Raw genomic sequence first — 20,204 nt, forward strand, 5'->3', positions numbered from 1 at the left:
TCTCCGGTGCATTTTATTGTCGTTTAGGGATCATTTCACTCTCTTTCAGTCTTGGAATAAATCCTAATTGCTGGCTCGTTTGATTTGCTTCGGTTGTTGGAATCAACTCATTTATCATTCCACACAATATCTCATCAGGAGAGTGACTCGATCTCTCGCAAGACAAATGTGCTTAGCGAGTCAGTTCGGACACCTTAACACACCCATCTTCGACTACGTTTGCTCAGTGCAAGTCCACACTCAGGACACGTGGAGGCCTATGTGGATGGTCCCTCGGTAAAGCTGAGTAAGTAATATTAGCCTACTAAAATAATATTAAAAGAAATTAATTACCAAAACCGGATCTCGTGTTTTAGTTAGTGTCAACCCGATTCGGCCTCATCCCGTTCCACTATAAAGCCCGTTACGGAGCTCTCAACAACTAACAAACGAATACCTCGGTATCGTGGGAACACCGAGCATCATCGTTCGGTTTCCGCCTCCCCCTTCCATACGTTAACCCTAATTTCGCCGTCACCGTCTGTGCCCTCCTAACTCAGGACGACCCTCGGCATGGCCAGCGAGGAGTTGCCGTCGCCCACCTCGAGCCGCAAGCACCGGCGGTCCTTGGACGACCATGGGGCGGAGGCCTCCTCGAAGCGGCGCAAGCACCACCATCGCCGCCACCGTCACCGCAGCAAGCACGGCCGCGAGAGCGATGACGGGATCGAGGTGGCTGATCCCGCTTCGGATCCGGAGCCCGCTTCCCTTGCCGCCATCAAGACCGTTGATGACGAGCGAGAGGAGGGGGAGATTCTTGAAGAGGATGAGGGACGAGCCGGCGTCGATGGAGGGTCGGCACATGGGCTTAAGATCAAGTCTGACGGTGTCGATGCTTCTTCCGATCTGGTCCGTTTTGATATCCCTCGTTGCTTTTGAATCATTAGCGAGGAAATAGCTGTTCTTACTCCTTGAGATATGTACATGCGATGTATCCTCCTCAACTTGATTTACTATATCTTTTTCCATGTTAGTTCATGTTTGTTTGATTGGGACGGTAGCTGAGAAAATTAATAGGTGGAAGACCATCTTTTCTATCCAAAAATCATATGCTCCCAATTTTCTTTCTGTTCGATTGATTGTGTTCAATTTCTTCTTAGTACCAAATGGTGATATAGATCCATCTAGTGTTTACTATCCTTTGTTGCAAAAATTGCAGACCATGCCTGGGGCGAAAGTTGCTACATCAGGGAAAAGTTTTAAGGTGCTCATTCATAACCAGAATGGATTGACAGATTCAAAGATGTTGGAACCTGCACCATCTTGTGAGAACTCGAGCTACACGGATCAAGCCAAGCTGAGGGGAGATATTTCAGATGGAGACACTTTTATCCGGAAGGCTGAGAATTTATCACCGAGTGATGTGGTTAAAAAAACTGTAATTCAAGGGGAAACTATATTATGCCAATTGGAATTATCAGAACAAAATGAAATTAAGCGCAAGCACACTGATAGAAATGATATAAAAATTCGGGTAAGAACAAGATCTCCAGGAGAAAGGTCTCCTGCAGCAAAGCACAGGAAAAGGGATGGCCCTGAAGACAGAGATTCTGGCAGTGTTTCGGAGAGGCTTGACTCAAAGCAGTATCCTGAATCAAGGGATTCAAGTAGAAGAGCATCTGATAAGATCAGATCGGTATCACCCAAAACCTTGCGGGATGGGTACAGAGACACCAGAATGTCTCCATCTTTCAGCAGGCAACATGACGAAGGCTATCACAGGAGCAGGTCCAGCTCCCATGATCATACAAGGAGGCAATCCTATGAAAAAGTTTTAGAACCTTCAGCTGATGGCAATGATCAAGTTGATTCACATGGAAACATGCGTGGTGATTCTGATAGGTACTGTGCTTTAGATAGGTATGCTGCTGGAAGTCAAGCAAAGGATAAAATTTTCCTTAGTGAACGAGAAAGCAGTGGCAATAGAAATGGTGACAGGCATGGAAGTCGGGAGCGTGAGAGGAACAGGGAAAGAAACAGCAGCATTGTCAGGGAAAGAGATAATGTGGACTCAAATGAAAGGCATCATAGAGAAAGAGGGAGTAGTAATTATAGCAGATACAACAGAGGGGAGGGCAGACATGGAAGTCGGGAAAGAGATAGGGAGAAGGAAAGAAACAGTAGCAGTTATAGAGACAGAGATAAGGTGGACTTGGATAAAGGGGTTCACAAACAAAGAGAGGGGAGTAGTGATTATAGCAGGTACAACAGACGGGAGGTAAATGACAGAGCAAGAGATGAACCAAGTGATATTAGGGATAAATTTTTACAAAGGGAAAGGTTAAGGGATGGTGGGCATGCTAGAGATAGAGATGGTGATGATAGAGATAAGAATAGAGCAAGGCACAAGGAAGTTTATGCGCATGAAGGTAGAAATCAAGGTGCGCAGTTGGAAACAGACAAACCAAGTAGCAGGGATAGACATAGGGAATCTAGGCATTCGAAGTATGGAGTGGAGCATCACAAGGGCATATCACGATCTAAGGATGATGGTTCTAGTAAAGACAATCCTAAAGAAGACAAACAAAAGTTGATTAGGTATGACTTTGAAAAACCTTAGGATGAACAATGTGGAAGGCTATTGTATCTTATCTTTATCTGCTTGTTTGTGTTACTCACATGATTGGTCTGATAATGCTAGGGAGGAAGAAGAAGATTACCAAGAGAAAATTGAACAGCAACTTGCCAAGCAGGATGAAGAAGATATTGACAAGATCAAAGAAGAGAGCAGGAGGAGGAGGCAAGCTATTTTGGAAAAATATCGACAACGGCATCTGCAGCAAGTTGAATCCTCATCCGATGGCAACAAGAATGGTAATTCATTAACTTCCATATAACATCTGAAGTTGAGGATAACTTTTGTTTTCATGTCTTGATCATTATTTCTCCCCATATTTCTATTTTGAATGACAAAGTTATTTTTATATATAATATGAAGCTGCTGAGAAAACTTCTTTGGATAAGGAGACGTCACATGGCTTTCATGCTACCAGTGCCGATAATAAAGTTATTAGTGAAGAGCTTGAGAATGTACATCACTCTGGAGATGTATATGATGCTGATTTATCATTTACAGTGGGAAAGTCACCCATGCAAGAGGGAGATTTGACTACTAAGAAAATGAACAATGTTGGGGGACTTGGGGAGGGTTCTCCAAAGGTTGTTTTTTTTCATCCTGTTGAAGTGCTTTGGTCTCGTTTCATAATGTATATTCTAATTTTCTTATTCTCTTTAGAGTGAGAGATCGGCAGACATGTTTAGTGATGACATCTTTGGGGAATCACCCGTTGGAGTGTGCAAGATGGTAAAGTTCTTTGACTCTATGTTTTTAAATGTTCAGTATAATTTGCAGTCATTTTCTTGTCAGTTTGAAACTTGTAGTAATTGTGACATAGTCTGTCAATACTTTTAAATGCTTGGCTTCATTATGAGTTGTTTCACTAGCTCTTCCAATAAATGAGATATTACATATTAAGGAATAAAATCATGCGACGATGAGCTCAGTACAATAGTATGGTTGCTCTTTTTTTACCTGGATAACCATGAATCGAGTCACGGAAAGGAACTCTCTATTTGTTGGGGTAAGTAAGGATGTGTATATTTGTTCTCTCCTTATCCCGTATTTGTGGGAGCTTCGTATACTAGGTTCATGGCTAAGAAATAAAATTATGCACTCGTCAATTTAGAGGAAAGGTGTAACCATGATTAGATACCAAAAATGGATACTTGTTCCTAAGATGATTTTGGTAAATATATATGCAAATATTAGCTTGCCTATGAATATTAATTTTGAAAACTTACATATAAGATGATGAATGATATATGCTGAGAATTGACTTTGGACTATTACTGATTTGCATGCAATTATGATGTAGGCCAAGTATTTATATAGAACTTGTCTAATTTGAAATAAAAGGGGAGATTCTATGATAATTGTATTTTCAATGGACGTCATTAACTATGGTAATGAGAAACATTACCACAAGTGACATGAATATACATGTATTTTAATCTTTATCATATGATTTTAGATATTGGACATGTTAAAGATATTTGGTGATTCTGAGCTAGCTTGTCTTCTTGGGGCTTTTTTACTTTAGAAGTTGAGCACTTGAGCTATACACTGGGTTTGTTGGAAGTGAGATGGCTAGAAGGAGGCTCAAGGATAATGTTCACTTGCACCAATTAGGAAATAAGGTGGGTCAGGGATAAAAAGGTGGGTTATAAAATAAAAAAATGGAAGTGTTTCATGGAATTTTTTTCATATAATTGGATGGATAAGATCATCCAATTATTGCATATCAAAGTTCTTCTTTAATTATTGACATCTAGAGGATGAGAATTAGCAGAAGTAACGTTGTAACCCTTCCTTCTGGAAAGGGGATTGCTGGATTGGTGATGTTCATATTTCTGCATCGATGAAGAAAATATTGAAGGATTATAAATGAGCCTGATCTTTTGAGTGCCAAAACCAGTAGGATATGAGGTTGAGGTAGCTTCTGTGTTCAGAAGGATTTGATAAATAAGTCCTTGGAGAACTTGAACTTTGTTTTGCACTTTGACATATTACAATTGTGAGGTACACGGAGGATGTTAGACTGAAGTATATTTTGAAGGTTAGAGATAGTTAGAAAGTAAAAAAAGATGAAATACTGTGTGGACTAAAGTATAAATACCCATCTTATAATAATCCTTATAGTCCTAGATTTTCTTATACAAAGGGGAGGAAAAGTAGAGACAATGTTTGTTGTTTGCATAAAAAAATGTAGGACTTGGGATTATGGATTGAAGATAAATGGAGGCTTATATGTCTGGTGGTCAAGTCTATTCAGGAGAAAAAGTCATCTTAATCCCTTCATTAAGGTATTATATCTTATGGATTCGGGTTGCACAAACTGGAACTGTAAGTAACAAGTGGGTTTTGCTTATTGATTTTCAGAGTGGTTCTCTTGTTGAAAGTTTCCTTATTGATGAATCTTCACAACTGTAGTGGAATGATTTGTGAAAAGTCTGTGAGAACATGAAAACCATGTTTTCTTTTCATTTCCTAGATTGGTCTGATTGTTGTCTTAATTGTGTTTTTTGCGGGATGCTAATTCTTTATATGCATGTGGACATCTTTTTGTTTGCATGGTTGAGGTGTGTTTAATGCAATGATTGAAATTTTGTACTGTATCAAAATTTCGAGACTTATTCGGTATGGTACAAAATTGTATACCGAGCGGTATATTTCGGTATATCGCTCAGTATATATATATATATATATATATATATATATATAGGTATATATATATATATAGGTATATATATATATATAGGTAAACCGCTCGGTTTATCGAGCGGTTTACCTCTATGCGGGGCGACATCGCCTCTCTTCTCAAGCGACGTTGCAGATAAAAAAAAATAATTGCGATGTCGCCTCCCTTCTCGGGCGACGTCGCTGAGGCGACATCACAGATAAAAAAAAATTGCAGGCAACGTCGCCCGAGAAGAGAAGAAAAAGAAAATCTTCACCTCTGTTCGTCCTGAGACACCGATGCCTCTTCTCCTGCACGCGGACGAGAAGTCACCGACAGACGAGGAGGAGAGCGGCGATCTCTAGGTTCTCCCTTTTTTTCCTATTTCTTTCTTCCCCTTCTCCCTCTTCTTTCTTCTCCCTCGGTCACCATCGACAATAATGCTTCAATAGACGGTACCGCTCGGTAGCAAGCGGTCTGTGTACCGGTTTGCTGATGGACCGGTACATACCGCCCGGTACGAGCGGTATCATTTGGTATTGCAGGCCTTGGTTTAATGCATTCATGGTTTGATCACATGTTTATGACAAATGGTCACATGACTTCCATAACCTAGACCATTCTTTCTTCATAAGAAACTTTGATGTAATTCATTGATTTTTAGTACTTTCTTTACATGGACTTTTCATGAAGTTTTGAGCATTTTCATTTCTGTTCTTTTTTTTGTTCATATATGAAGCATATTGCAAAGTGGTCAACATCGGTGGGTAGAATTGATAGCTAATGTTACTGAAATTGTCTTATTGTGTGTTGCCATTCATAGCTTATCATCTGAATTTTGTGTAGGGAAAAGGTGAAGGCCCACAAATAGATAGAAGTTTTCTCTATGACAACTGGGATGATGCAGAGGGATATTATAGTAAGTTTCTCTTTTTTTCCAAATCATCCTTTTCTCTATTTTTTCTGATTTTTCTTATTGACTGCAGTGTTTGCCTTTTCATACTTTGTAATTTGAAGCTTCTTTCTTTCTGCAGGTTACAGGTTTGGAGAAGTGCTTGATAGTCGATATGAAGTTATTGCAGCCCATGGAAAGGGTGTTTTTTCAACGGTTGTCCGTGCAAAGGATCTCAAGGCTGGGAAAGGTGACCCTGAAGAAGTAGCTGTTAAAATAATACGCAACAACGATACCATGTTAGTGGGTGATTGCTTATTTTGAGTTGGAGGAATTATTTTGAGTTTTTAAATGTGTTCATTGACTTAAGCTTGACAACTTGGCATAGGTACAAGGCTGGACAAGATGAACTTGTTATTTTAAAGAAATTGGCAGGCGCTGATCCTGAGGATAGACGCCATTGTGTTAGGTTTCTCTCATCTTTCAAGTATCGAAATCATCTTTGCTTAGTTTTTGAATCTCTTCATATGAACCTTCGTGAGGTTCTAAAGAAATTTGGTCGTAATATTGGGCTTAAGCTGACTGCTGTGAGGGCTTACGCGAAGCAGCTTTTCATTGCACTGAAGCATCTGAGGAATTGTGGCGTTCTGCACTGTGATATCAAGCCAGATAACATGCTGGTATGTTTTGTCCCTTATGTTTTGCTCCTCCTATTCTGTTGGGTGTTATTAAAGACAAATTTGCAGATGCGTGTCCTTATTCTTTTATTCTGATTATATATATAGGTTAATGAGGCAAAAAATGTTCTAAAGCTTTGTGATTTTGGTAACGCTATGTTTGCGGGTAAGAATGAGATTACACCCTACCTTGTTAGCCGCTTTTACCGTGCCCCAGAAATAAGTAAGTTCCAACGCCATCAATTCTACATAAGGTGGTTCTTTTGATACTGTTTTCTGGTGCCCCTATTTGCTCTGCCTATGCTGTGTATGTGCACTAGGATGAGCTTGTGCTTGCATGTTTTGAGGCCCTATTTTCTGTATTTCTGCTGGTGGGTGTGATCATTTTGACTGCCAAGTGCTAACATACTAATGGAGTTTCTTCGTTTGCAGTTCTTGGATTGCCATATGATCATCCGATGGATATGTGGTCAGTTGGTTGCTGCCTATATGAACTTTATACGGGAAAAGTACTTTTTCCTGGTCCTTCAAACAATGACATGCTTCGACTTCACATGGAGTTAAAGGGTACTTTCCCCAAAAAGATGCTTCGGAAGGTGACACAAAAATCTGTTGGCCTTGAAACTTCTTAACAACTTTTTATTTTCTGTTTTCTTTTTACTTGGTTCACACCTCTTAGAGATATCTGGCATTGAACTCCCAAGTCTGGTGTGCAATATGTCAATGCTAGTTATTTCTGTGAAATGTTATGTGCTACTCTTTTGCAGGGTATAGATGGTGTAAATTCATATTTTGATTTTGCATCAAGTCTGATACTTCATTTTATACAGGGTGCCTTCACGGATCAGCATTTTGATCAAGACTTAAATTTTCATGCCACCGAGGAGGACCCTGTTACAAAGAAGGTATAAATTATATGTTTTGGTTGTTTTATCTGATTATGGAAAATGGAATGCAATCCATCATTTTCAGATGCTTGCATTTTAACTCTTTGTTCTTTTTTTCTCACAGCCTGTTAAGAGACTGCTGCTCAGTATTAAACCAAAGGATATTGGTGTCCTCATATCAGGCTTTCCTGGCGAAGATTCCAAAATGTTATCAAATTTTAAGGATCTTCTAGACCGAATATTTGTATTGGATCCAGAAAAGAGGATGACAATATCTCAGGCACTAAGTCATCCATTTATCACGGGCAAGTGAACTAAGATGCTGAATTTTCTGACTCTAACAATGCTGTTCAACTATGCATCTACCTTGTAAACTAAATTCATTTTCATCCATCTAATTCTTCTACATTTATCCATCTTTTCACTGCTTGGGTGGAGATTCATGGATTGTGTCGACGAGGAGTTGAAGAGATCATTGGTTTAGCCTTCCTATGTGGGGGTCCTTATCAGTGTGATGTCTGTTTCTTGTAAGATAACTTGCCAAAGGCATTTTTTCTTTTGTAAATTATTCTTGATCATGGCCTTTTCAGGATATATAGAAATTAATTATTTGTTTATAGTAGCTGCTGTTTGATATTCTTTCTTTTTTCCTCAGCGGTATTCAATTGGAGAATGGGTGATAATCTTTGAATGTATTTCTTGTGAGCTTGAAAATATCTGCAGTTTGTGTACCTAAGGGTAAAGATGATCCAACTGAATGTGCTCCTTCATGATTTCGAACTTAAACTGTCAAACTTGAAAATGTTATTGGTCAGCTCGCTGGCATATAAGAATGATGTGCCTGTTCAAATTGATGGGTTGGTTGGCCTGAATGTTCTAATATACTATATGTGATAGTTCACATCATGAAAATTTCTTTACATATCAGAACGCTTTTGGGCTTTGGAGATTCTAATTCTGTCTTTCATTCAGGGTTTTGCCAGTGCTATGTGGGTATCTGCAATGTTTTAGATGCTAAAGGCAACAAAAGAAGGTACCATAGTTTGTTTGATGGTCAACTTAGCGTGTTAAAAGAAAAGTGGCAGTAGATATTTTCTGTTTGCAAAAGAGTGTCTTTTGCACCTTAGGCTTCAGGGAAACCCTTAGAAGGGAGAAAGCAACCTTCACTTGAGACCTATGATTTGCATTTGTCTTCTAAGTTTAATCTCCATTTCCCTTTTTGATTTTGATGATATTGATATAGGCTTCCTTTTTCTTTCGCTGTAATTCAACTTGTGCCCTGTAGATTTTTTTAAAGTTAAAATGTTGTTTGTTTCTAGGAGTTCTTGTTATATAATATTGTCCTGGATAAGTTAAATCTAGATCTGATAAGCTTTAGACTGTACAACTTGAGTTGCTTTGGCAAATAAGAATTTGTGTATGTTTTTTCTAATTATTATGCAGTCCAAAGTTTTTCATGTCTGATATTTGCTTTGGTGTTTTGGAAGCCTTTACATTGGAGATTGCTGGATCAGTTGCTTGTGCTGTTGAAAGGTAATTCCCTCTTGCATTTCTTTCCCTTTTAAACAATAAGATCGTCTATGTCTCCCTTCAGGTGAAACCTTTACATTTGACAGCAGCTATATTGACATGTCACTTTCTTATCAAGTTGTCTGCTAACTTCCCTGCAATTCAATAAGTTGTTTACCTGTCCTCAGATCAAGTTTTATCGAACTAGCACTAATGAATTATGAGATTTGATTTGACTATCTAAGAATCTAGGATGATATACGGATATAGTAAATCACTGTATTCTAAGTTTGATTGCAGATATTTAATGCTTATCAAGAGTGGTGAAGTAGGTTTTTGCATTTATTTTAAAAGCAGTACCTGTTCTGGCTGGCATTCGCCATTTGTACTATTTATTTAACTGTATTAACCTACTCTTATCGCGTTGTGGTGTCCATAGAGTCCATGATGAGTAATAATTCACTTATTTTGGAAAGAAAATTAAGAAATAGTCATTATATAACTCATTATACTGGAGCAATGTTTTTAAACTGTTTAAGTGCTTATTTGATGTCTTAAAGATTACCAGATTTCCCAATATGTTATATGTGTAAATATATTTACCACCATGAAAGGTAGAGGAAGACCTAAAAAAATCTTGATAAAAACTATAAATAAATATTTAAGTACTTTTAACTTAACTAAACATATAGCTTTTTATATATCTCAATGGTAGTAAAAGATCCATGTAGCCAACCCTAACTAGTTGGGACTTATGGCCTTGTTATTGTTGTTGTCCTTGAGAGTAAACAGATTATGAAAATCGGTAAAGTTCAGAGGAGAGCGGTGAGTTAGTCTGGTAAGGAAGGATATCATTTATGGTCTCTTGACAATCAGTAATTGTGTTGGTTTTGGATGATTCAACTTGACTATTGATTTGGTTGATATTTTGAAGAATATGAATATTTGAAGATTATTTAATCCTAGTAAGATTCCTGTTATGCTATTTGCACTTTGCTATGGATTAAAATATCATTCAGTAGTCTGACCTGTAACTTGATTTCTCCATCTATTAAACAATTTAGATCTGGCATTCTATTTAATACTTCGTAGTTTGAACATTCCATGGCATGAAATGAAACCACCCTTGGAATTGAAAGCATATTGTAACATTCTCTTTGGTTTTGATGTTGAAACAATTTCCATTAGCCTGTCCCACTGTTTTCACAAGCAGTTAAATGCACAAGGGCTGCGTGCTGGTTGGTGATTTTTATAATATTGGCATCAAAACCATGTCCATTGTTACAATGTTATACTTTTTAATGATTTAATAAGGACTGTTGGAACACTTCACTTAAATGGATGCCTTTTGTACTTCACCTAAAGGAGATATATGGAAGTTGCATGGTTTATGTTGATTTAGTTTCCATCAAAGATATATGTAGTTCAGATAACTTAAAGAAAATGTACTTGTTGCACTTATTATTTGCATCCTGAAAATATTGGTCCTTGGTACAGAAATGGTAAGAAGTGAACTTGGTGGTGATTATTTTAGTAGTATATTCTATTAAGGAACATGTGTTTTCTTACAGGTAGCATGAGTATATTGTTTTCTAGATGCTAGTTGGCTAAAGTAGTGAACTTAACACCTTTTTCGTTATGGTGCTTTGGCAAATTTGGTTGCATTTTCCTTGATTAAACTTGAGCCAGCAGGATGAGATCATTGTTATTTTATCATTTAGAGAGCATCAGAAACTTCATGTTTATTTGTACAGTTTGTTTAAGCACTTAAAGCATTTTCAATTTTTGAGCCCTATTTGAAGTTGAAGAATGAGTAGCTTGGCGAAAATTTTTTGTGGGATTTTGATTTTCTAATTTATTGCCAATGCCAAGGATTGCTGTGCTGTTCGACATATATCCGAAGGGATCAAATTGTTTGGTACCAAAGAGCAAGGATTTAAATATTGATTGGACCTCTTCATTCTGACCAGCATTTAATCAGTCCGGTCAAATACCAATATGAAGCATACAGCTTGACACCGGTATAAATACATTTTTGTCTTTTATTTTTTATTTAATGATACCGGATAGTACAGGTTAGTGTACCATTTGCTATTATCAGTAATGCACCAATCTGACAGGTGAGCAAAATTGGTATTGAATCATTATTTAAATCGTTGCCAAAGAGGAACCAATGCCAATCTGTGGTGTTAGGCTAATTTTTGACTAATGCTGACCGGGGCATATAATCATGCACATGCAGGAATGATGCTGACATGACCCTATTTCATGAAACAGCAATCCTTCTCAAGATTTTAAGTAGCTAATCTGTTCATGTTGTGGACGACAAAATTCTCTTTGATTCCTGATCATAGCACTCACTTCATTTAGATACAATCCTGCATATCTTATGTTTCTGTCACCATAAGACATAAGACTGTCATCCATTTTATCCACTTTTCTATTTGCCTATTTCCTTTCATGGCTCAGACTGCTCTGTTTTTTCCTTCAGATGTTAATCTGAAGGTTACCTCTGTCACATCTTCTATTGTTGAATCATGGTACTTTAGGCAAGTCAATCAAGAGTGAATTTTTGGTTCTGTTTGGTATGTGATGGTTATTTCCAAGGAACTGAGCCAGATGTCTTTGCTTCTTGGTAAGTTTTGTTCTGGAAGTTTAGAAAGTCAAGCAAGATGAGGCTATTCTTTTGCTTTGTTCTTGACTAATTGAAATAGTTCACTTTTCCAGAAGTATTTGATTATCTGCAATGGGCATTTGGTCTTCAGTGAGAAAAACTTTAGATTCTCACTAGAAGAGTACTTGGAATGTTCAAGCTTCAGTGTTTAGGTGGACATTAATTTTGCCTTTGCATCTGAATAATTAGTTCTGCTCTTCCTAAGTATAGGATTTTTTAAGCTTATGTAGGTGAAATAAGAGGCATCCTTTTGCATCCGACTATAATTTTTTGATATTCACCATTTTACTATTGAACTTACCTTTTCCTACAAGGGTGGTAAGGATAGTAATGGATTGTCGAGAGCTTTCCCTTTTGTTTTCATGGGAAGGTAAGGACTTCCTGGCAACTGGAAGGATAGAAGGCCTCTTTTTGCATCTGACTATATTTTTTTTAATATGGGGACTGACTAAGATAAATTGTAGCTATTTTTTTTTGTCTAATGATATTATATTTGTTTCCGATTTCCTGCCAAAAAGTATTTCATGAACGGTGAATTAATTCTTTAATTAGTATTTTGTTCGAAGAGTAAAAGTTAAGGTTATTTATTGATCAGCTAGCTAGTAAAATGGCAGATTATTGTGGATGCATATGTTCATCTCCGGCTGACTTTTCTACTAAGCAGCATGACGAGGATTCTCAAGGTTGTGTGAAGTGTTCCTCATTTGTTCCTGGTCGATCCTGTCGATCCTTTCTACTTAAATTATCAAATTACCTCCTGGTATTAATTAAGCTCTTAGTTCAACTTCTCAACTTTTAGATTATCTTTTGACTTCTAGAATTACTTCTGCCATCACAATCCAAATTCATCCACACTTATCATAGTAGTAGATATTTCTTAGGAGGTTCATTCATGGTCCTCAGGAGATGCGTCTTGAGCATATGCCAGCCTCAATTGTGGATCTCAGTCGATAGGTTGATCTAATGAGCTCATCGGACAACATGGATGCCCTTGAAGTGCTAGTTGTATCGCTGGCAAACTTCGTCACCTATCTACCGAAAGGCTTGTGGACTTTGTAAGATTGTTTCGTGAGATCGCAGTAGCCCTAGATGAATTACTGATGGATCAGAGAAAAATGCCGTAGAATGTTTTGTTTGTGTTTTGGCGGATGTAAGGTGTTCCTTACATGGAATTACATTGTTGTCTTTGTGGTTTGGCAAATGCCTAGGGTTGTAACAGGATACTGCAGTGAGCTGCTGTGTTGTTGCTCCAAGCTACGAGTCCCACAATGTGTTGATAGTTGGCGAGGCATGATTAGGTGCCGAAAGATCTTTGGCTATTAGAAGTGAACAGAGACAACCACATTAATCCATTGTGCATGTGATACCAATCCCACATTGTTGAACTAATAGTCGGCATTGGATACTTAAACTCAACAAATGGATCGTTTTTCGTTGTAAGGTCCTAAACCAATCCAGATGGGAAATTTCATATATACTGACAAAAATAAAAAGATATCAATTCTGTCCCTTCCAGAAACTTCATCATCGTACGCTCCAATATAAATGTCTTCACGCTCGCGTACCGAATAACGCGTCGTCACAGGCGTTATGTGTCGTTTTATTCCTGTACTTGACGGTGACAGCGAGATATCACTGCTACAATTTTCGTTAAAGAGAGAGGCAAAGAAGAGGAGTGAGGGAGAGAGGGGGTGCGAATGGAGGGTGTCATACCGTTCGTAATCCACGCGATCAGAGGGCGGCGAGGGCGGAGCTCCTACCGACGCCTCCGCACGCAGCACCTTCCGGAGCAAGTGGAGGGCGCAGCGCCGCCGCTTCCGGAACTCGTCGGAGGCTTCTCCAGCGGCTACAGCCGTGGCGATCGTCGCAGCCGGTCAGAGATCCCAGCGTCGGCGATCGAATGCCTCTGTGGCTCCCCGGATCACCGCGTCGGCCAGTCACGGAGCCTGAGGGAGGGAGGTGGTGCCCTCCTCTCCGCCGATTCATCTCATCGCCGAACGTGGCAAGATTGAGGTCTCCCCCTTTCCGAACAACCTCAAAATCCGAGGTATGATTCTTTCTATCCCATACAATATTGGCCGGAATGTGTATTCATCGGAGCCATTACCTTTATTTTTCTTCCATCATCATCACCATTTCATTTTTCGTTGTGATTGGAAGATCTCCGAGTTCTTCTGAAACTTAATTTTACCAATAACTAATATTCATCATATATGTATGAGTATTCATTTGGATCTGCGAAGAACTCCGTCAAGTCAAATCCCGCATTGGTGTTGGGATTTTAATATTATTGTTATCATAATCATGCTTCGTCTATTTTCCCAACCAAAGTGTGAAGGAATGTGGTGCCTGCATGTGCAAACACTGCTCCTTGGTTCATGTGTTACTGATCTTAGGCCATTAGGAAATGATTTTTATCCCACAAATAAGAACATCAGCTTAAAAAAAAGGAAAAAATTGTAGAGCTGTAATGACAGTCTTAATCAAGAACTGGTTTAATCATTTGTAACATCAGAGTCTCTTTTCTTTTCTGTTTATGAATCTAAAGAGAGGAAAATGTTGGGCTTTTTTTTTTAATCTTTCTTTAATGCTAGAAACGAGGAGAGGAACGGGCACGAAAAATAAATTCATGACAGGATAACATCCATATAAGATGAGGTGTCACAAAATTATATCGGTTAAATATAAAAAAATAAAATAAATAGATTTCATAGTATAGTGATTAGTAAAGTAATTTAATCATGACTATAATTTTATCCTGTTATTGATTGTAACGAATGAAGGAGAACAAATATCTTAACCTTGATTATTAGTAAATTGATTATTAATGAGGATAGCAACATAGTCTCATAGAGTCAAGTTTGACCTTATTCAAAGTAACATTCTACTTGATGTTACTTATATTCTTTTAAGTCGGCATTAGTTGTATGACGTTGATATTACTAATTACGAGCGAAAAAATATACATGTTTTTAGGCATAAACATTATCATGCAATCATGGAAGAATAACGGAGAACTATCAAGATTTACGAAGGATTTAAAAAAAAATATATTCTAGGTAAAAAAAAAAGTCACCAATTAATTGGTCTATAAATTTTAAAAACATTAAAAATTAAAAAAGTCTTTGTCTTTTATCTTTTTTTTGTATTAAGTACAATCATTTATTATTTCAGTATTCTAGAAATCACATTTTTAACGTGGAAAATACGTTAATTTTCTAGGAGATTATTTATAGAAATCAATGTCTTCACTAATTGTAACAAAATTTTAAATTTTATAAATAATGAAGATGGAAAACCGATCAAACATTTTAGATTTGAATAAAAACAATAATCATATTGATTCATCTGTCACATCGACAAGCATAACCATAGCCTTATATCATTCTACCAGAACATTACTAAACCTGATTTCCATTATCCTATGGTATGTATTTGTCACATCGTTCGTAAGATCACATCGGTAAGATCGATAGTGTTTTAGGTGGCCTCTTGAGATCAAGATTATTGATGGAGTTAAATCACACTAACACCTATATAGCATCATCAACAAGGCATAATATCCAAATATTTGAGATCGTTACGTGAATTTCAACATTTTTACTTAATTTAAATATACTATTTATTTTTATTTATAATTTATAGTAAACTCTTTTTATACCGGTAGTACTAATTCTTTCATCATTTCTAATTACTCTGTGTTTCTTAGTTATACGATACACATCAACTTCGACGTAAACATCATATATGCCATATATATAATTATATTTAGAAAGATAAATATCAACTTCAAGCGACACATACATACAATTTTATCTTTTGAAGGTTTTGAAAGAGATATCTCACTCGATTAAATTTTTTTTTGAAAGAATAAATGACGAAAATAAAATTCGAACACATATATTTTCCTTGTGTGAGATTTTAATAGTAAATTAATGAAAAATATTTTTGATGCAATTTTAAGGAGGGATTTAACATCTGTATCTATCTATCTCCACCTTCCACCAATACCACCACTCTTTCCTTGATTGCCATAGGTTCTTCGTATCACCTGCTCGTATCATTAAGGAACCTGCATCTTAAGCTCCGCATTAAAAGCCCCATCCGTATTAAGTTCAATCCCTCCACATTAACACTCAAATGCAGCATACAATTAACTAATCATGAACATTAATTTACATTTAAAATTATGATTATATTTTCTACCAATTCACTAATTTGGATATTTATTCACTAAATGCAGCACTTGTGTTGGGAGTCCAATCTGCGGTTCAACCCACATCATTTAATAGAATTAAATGGAAATAAGTATCGGAATTGTAACTGTGTGTATCAAAGTTGAAGCAATTAATTGCAAAAGGTTAAGAGTTGAACCCGATTCTATCTAAAGGTTCTTCTACACATTTAATATAGCAAGTATATTCGCTCCAAATGTTCTATCAAGATCCTCTTATATATCTCACCCTCGTTACATCATAAATTACTGTGGATCGTGATTTTTGATAGTTAATTTAGGTGGATAAATTAAAATGTATTTTAATGTCTTCATGCTTAGCCAAGTAAAAGATGTTTATTCCACTAATAGCACATTTTTTTTATTTTTTTTTTTATAATTATATGTTTTATCTTAAATTTAGAGAGGCCAATAGAAAATTCATCTATATATATATATATATATATATATATATATATATATATATATATATATATATATATATATATGATTTAATAGAAAATACGATCCGCTGCATATGTTGATTGCAATATGATTCGAGAGTCCGTCGATGTTACAGCTACGGCGAGAGCGGGAGATGGCATCGGACCCCCATTTATGATCCTCCACATGCATGCATTCAATGCCTCTCCCTATTTAACATCCATCCCTTGAAGAAACCCTAATTCGTTTCCAGGGACAACACAGTGGCGAGAGAGAGAGATGAGAGGGTGGCAAGAGCTGGGTGTGGTGGACACCATCTACGAAGATGACCAAGAAGAAGAAGAAGAAGAAGAAGAAGAGGAGGCAGAAGATGAAAGCTTCAGCTCCTCCCTCGTTCCATCCGTAATCCACTCTCCATCTCCTCCTCCCCCTCCTCGTTATTTTTTGGCATCACCCCTCTCTCTACAGAGCTGGGTGGAGAAATGGTGAGCAAACCTTCTTCTCCTCCTCCCGAAACCTCCCACTGCTTTGTTTGCCCGTCATAATCCAAGCACACTTCTCTTTGATGTTTCCAAGGACCGAAGCAACGGGATCGAAGGCCGACGTTGTGGTTCGTGTGCACGATCAATGCTTCCATCTTCACAGGGTAAAAATCCTTCCGCCTCAAAATTTCCCCCTTCTTTTCTCCCGTATTTTTTTATCTTAATATTCTTCACAAAATTAAACCAAAACGTTTTATTATTTATATTTTTATGAACTTCTCGGCAAATGATGACCTCCGCCGTCGATCCACCAACCATCGGATCTTGATCCAACGGTCCTTGTCATTTAGTGCCATCAACAGTTCCCGTTTTCGCATTTATTGGACGACTATTAAATGGCTCCATTTTTCATTTAGTGTACCAATTTTTTTTTAGTTTTATTATCGTTTTTTGTCTTTTATAATTAGGAGACCGAAACCGTTATGCCGAGCGTTACTAATAGCTGTGATGTCAATGAAGCAGCATCCGCTGGTAACGAACAGCGGTTACTTGAAGCGTTACTTAACGGAGAACTCCGACGTCACCGTGTCGCCACCGTCAAGCATGACGGCGTCGACGTTCGAGGAGGTGGCCCGCTTCTGCTACGGCGGCGACGTCGCCCTGACGCCGTCCAACCTCGCGCCCCTCCGGGCGGCAGCGGAGTGGCTGGAGATGGGGGCCGACTCGGGGCTCGTCCGGCGGGCTGAGGGGTACTTCTTCCGGGAGGTGGCGGCGGACGCGGGAATCGCTGCGGAGGTGCTCCGCTCCTGCGCGGGGCTCCTCGGGGGCCCGGACGCCGAGGCCGCGGCGGCGGCGGGAGTGGCAGCTGGCTGCGTTGAGATCCTCGCGGCGTCGGGCGACGGCGAGGAGTGGTTGGACGACATGGCGGCGCTGTCGGCGGAGGAGCTCGGGCGTATCGCCGCGGCGATGCGGGCGCGCTTCGCTGACGACCACGACCTCCTCTACAGAGTAGTCGATTACTACCTCCATGTGAGTTTTTCCATATATTATTTATCGTAATATATTCAAATAAACTTTTATATAGCATATACGTAGATTGCTTAAAATATGATGGACATTAATCATACTAATAATATCTACGCTACAGTCAAATTTACAGAGATAAAACATGAATATTATAATAATTATATTTGATCATCTTTCATTTTTGTTATTGTAGTCTATTATCTATCAAACGATTAAGGAATTCCAACACTGAAATGTAGCTTAATACTTGTGACACTGAAATTTACAAGGAAGAATAAAAACAAAATTGAATGCTATTGATTATGACTAAGGCAAATGTCCTACACAAAATTAATTTAGTGACAAAGAAGATGTTGCCAATGTTGAGGAGTCAATTACTCAACATTGGTCAGAGTGGTACTCTGAAATTTATGTGAACAGCTACAAGTAGTTGATTACAGTTGCCACTCTATCATGGCTTAGATCATTATGTATTCCATGTTCTATTTGCTCCATAATAAATGATTGGCATATGTTAGGTGTCAGTGGGCCCATACCACGTGTACTATTGCCAGGTTTGTACTCACTTGGAAGGGTGAGGTGTGATACTTTATTACTATATATATGCTAAGCCTAAATTTAAAAGGAAAATAAGCAAAAAATCAGTGAAGGATATAGATGTAAATTTCAAAGAGAGAGAGAGAGAGAGATAGAGTTGATGTCTTGAAGTAATTCATATTATTAATTATATATATTTAAATATTTTAGGAGTATTTTATTGGTTTTAGGATTTTTGAGAGTGGAATGTTTTTATTTTCGTATTTAGAAAATATTATTTCATTGTTTCCAACTGATAGATAGCTGCTGCAGAAAAAATAAATAAACAAAATGAAAAAAGAAAGATAAAAAAATAAATTGTCTTTTTTATTTTAGTAGAGTGCAGCTGTGACAGTTGATTTGAGTCGGATGACAGTTGACAGTTACGTGTGCGTGCTATCACTACTGCGCAGAACCATGAGGGGAAGCTGACGGAGGAGGAGACGAGCCGGATCTGCTGCAACATCAACTGCGCCAAGCTCTCCCACGACATCCTCGTCCACCTCGTCCAAAACCCCCGCCTCCCCCTCCGCTTCGTCGTCCAGGCCATGCTCATCGAGCAGCTCCACACCCGCAGCTGCATCTTGGACCGCGCCACCCCATCCCCCGCCGGTCCGGCGCCAATCAAGCAACACAACCACCTCTGGAGCACCACCACCACCATCTGCACCAGCAGAAGCCACGGCAACGGGCAGCTGACGCTGGGCGCCATCCTCCAGCGCGACGCGACCCGGCGGCAGTCGGCCCACATCCGCACCGCCATGGAGGCCACCAGCCTCCGGATCGAGAACCTAGAGCGGGACCTGGCCGGGCTGAGGCAGCGGCTGAGGTGGTCGGAGGAGAAGCAGCCGGAGATGGACTCCTTGAAGTCGGCGAGCTTCCGCGTCGTTCGGCCTCGAGGCAGCGAGCTGGAGGAAGAGCCAGCGGTGGCGGAGGCGTCGTGCGACAGGCAACCGGCGAGGAGCGGGGGAGGTTTGGGTCGGATGCTGGTGTGTGGTTTCAAGAACATGTTCAGGAAGTCTGATAGGGTCAAGGAGAGCAATGGCTCGAGCCTCGGCCAGAGCGGCGGCGGGATGGCGTTGGTGGTGAAGAAGGCGCGGCCAGGACACCGGAGGAATCGCTCCTTGGATTGATACTGAATACTGAGAGCATAATTTCCGTGTGTTTTTGTGGTTGCTGTTTGTGTTGATTTAACTTAATTTAATGGAAGGAAAAACGAAAATGTCTGCTTTTTTTTTTAATCTTATTTTACCTACGGAAATTATTTGGACGGATCAGACGATGCGATTTCGAACCATCGATCGACATATGAGGATGAACCAAACGAATAACGATCCGAGACGGAAAGCTAAGTCCTTTCCTTCTTTTTGGTTTGTTAGTGGCAAAGTTACAGACAGCAAAATACAGTATTGCAGTCGTAGTCAACAAGAAGTTAGATTGGAAACTATTTCTAGTCATCCAAACATGAACAGATTCTAATAATAAAGGAAAAAATTTCACATTTCAAATTTAGACAAATTTTAGAATTGGCATCACCATGGCTGGGCA

General features: G+C 38.8%; 2 protein-coding genes across 4 annotated transcripts; both read left to right on the forward strand.

Moving 5' to 3' along the window:
* The first annotated feature begins 420 nt into the window (after positions 1 to 420).
* LOC135629090 (uncharacterized) lies at positions 421 to 8,349 on the forward strand. Of its 3 annotated transcripts, XM_065136264.1 has the most exons (13): positions 421 to 888; positions 1,199 to 2,577; positions 2,681 to 2,853; positions 2,978 to 3,198; positions 3,275 to 3,343; positions 6,123 to 6,195; positions 6,311 to 6,467; positions 6,557 to 6,632; positions 6,747 to 6,848; positions 6,954 to 7,068; positions 7,278 to 7,441; positions 7,676 to 7,750; positions 7,857 to 8,161. In XM_065136264.1, the coding sequence occupies exons 1-13, from the start codon at positions 553 to 555 to the stop codon at positions 8,043 to 8,045; spliced, it is 3,129 nt and encodes a 1,042-aa protein (XP_064992336.1). In that variant the 5' UTR covers positions 421 to 552; the 3' UTR covers positions 8,046 to 8,161. The 3 variants fall into 3 exon arrangements, 2 of the variants coding, with proteins under 2 accessions (XP_064992336.1, XP_064992335.1); XM_065136263.1 differs by having other exon boundaries at positions 6,557 to 6,848; positions 7,857 to 8,349; XR_010493154.1 differs by lacking the exons at positions 7,278 to 7,441; positions 7,676 to 7,750; positions 7,857 to 8,161 and having other exon boundaries at positions 6,557 to 6,655; positions 6,954 to 6,991.
* An 8,480-nt stretch (positions 8,350 to 16,829) lies between these two features.
* On the forward strand, positions 16,830 to 19,861 carry LOC135628556 (BTB/POZ domain-containing protein At3g49900-like). Its single transcript, XM_065135299.1, has 4 exons — positions 16,830 to 17,057; positions 17,149 to 17,218; positions 17,577 to 18,083; positions 19,070 to 19,861. The coding sequence occupies exons 1-4, from the start codon at positions 16,852 to 16,854 to the stop codon at positions 19,787 to 19,789; spliced, it is 1,503 nt and encodes a 500-aa protein (XP_064991371.1). The 5' UTR covers positions 16,830 to 16,851; the 3' UTR covers positions 19,790 to 19,861.
* Positions 19,862 to 20,204: the final 343 nt, after the last annotated feature.

The sequence above is a fragment of the Musa acuminata genome, chromosome BXJ3-1 (genome assembly GCF_036884655.1).
Source record: "Musa acuminata AAA Group cultivar baxijiao chromosome BXJ3-1, Cavendish_Baxijiao_AAA, whole genome shotgun sequence".
NCBI lineage: Eukaryota > Viridiplantae > Streptophyta > Magnoliopsida > Zingiberales > Musaceae > Musa > Musa acuminata.

Coding starts and splice junctions, on each gene's coding strand:
- LOC135629090 (XM_065136263.1), top strand. CDS start 553: ATGGCCAGCGAGGAGTTGCCGTCGCCCACCTCGAGCCGCAAGCACCGG. Junction 6,849..6,953: donor TCAAGCCAGATAACATGCTG/GTATGTTTTGTC, acceptor TTATATATATAG/GTTAATGAGGCAAAAAATGT. Junction 7,442..7,675: donor CCAAAAAGATGCTTCGGAAG/GTGACACAAAAA, acceptor CATTTTATACAG/GGTGCCTTCACGGATCAGCA.
- LOC135628556 (XM_065135299.1), top strand. CDS start 16,852: ATGAGAGGGTGGCAAGAGCTGGGTGTGGTGGACACCATCTACGAAGAT. Junction 17,219..17,576: donor AATGCTTCCATCTTCACAGG/GTAAAAATCCTT, acceptor TCAATGAAGCAG/CATCCGCTGGTAACGAACAG. Junction 18,084..19,069: donor TAGTCGATTACTACCTCCAT/GTGAGTTTTTCC, acceptor ACTACTGCGCAG/AACCATGAGGGGAAGCTGAC.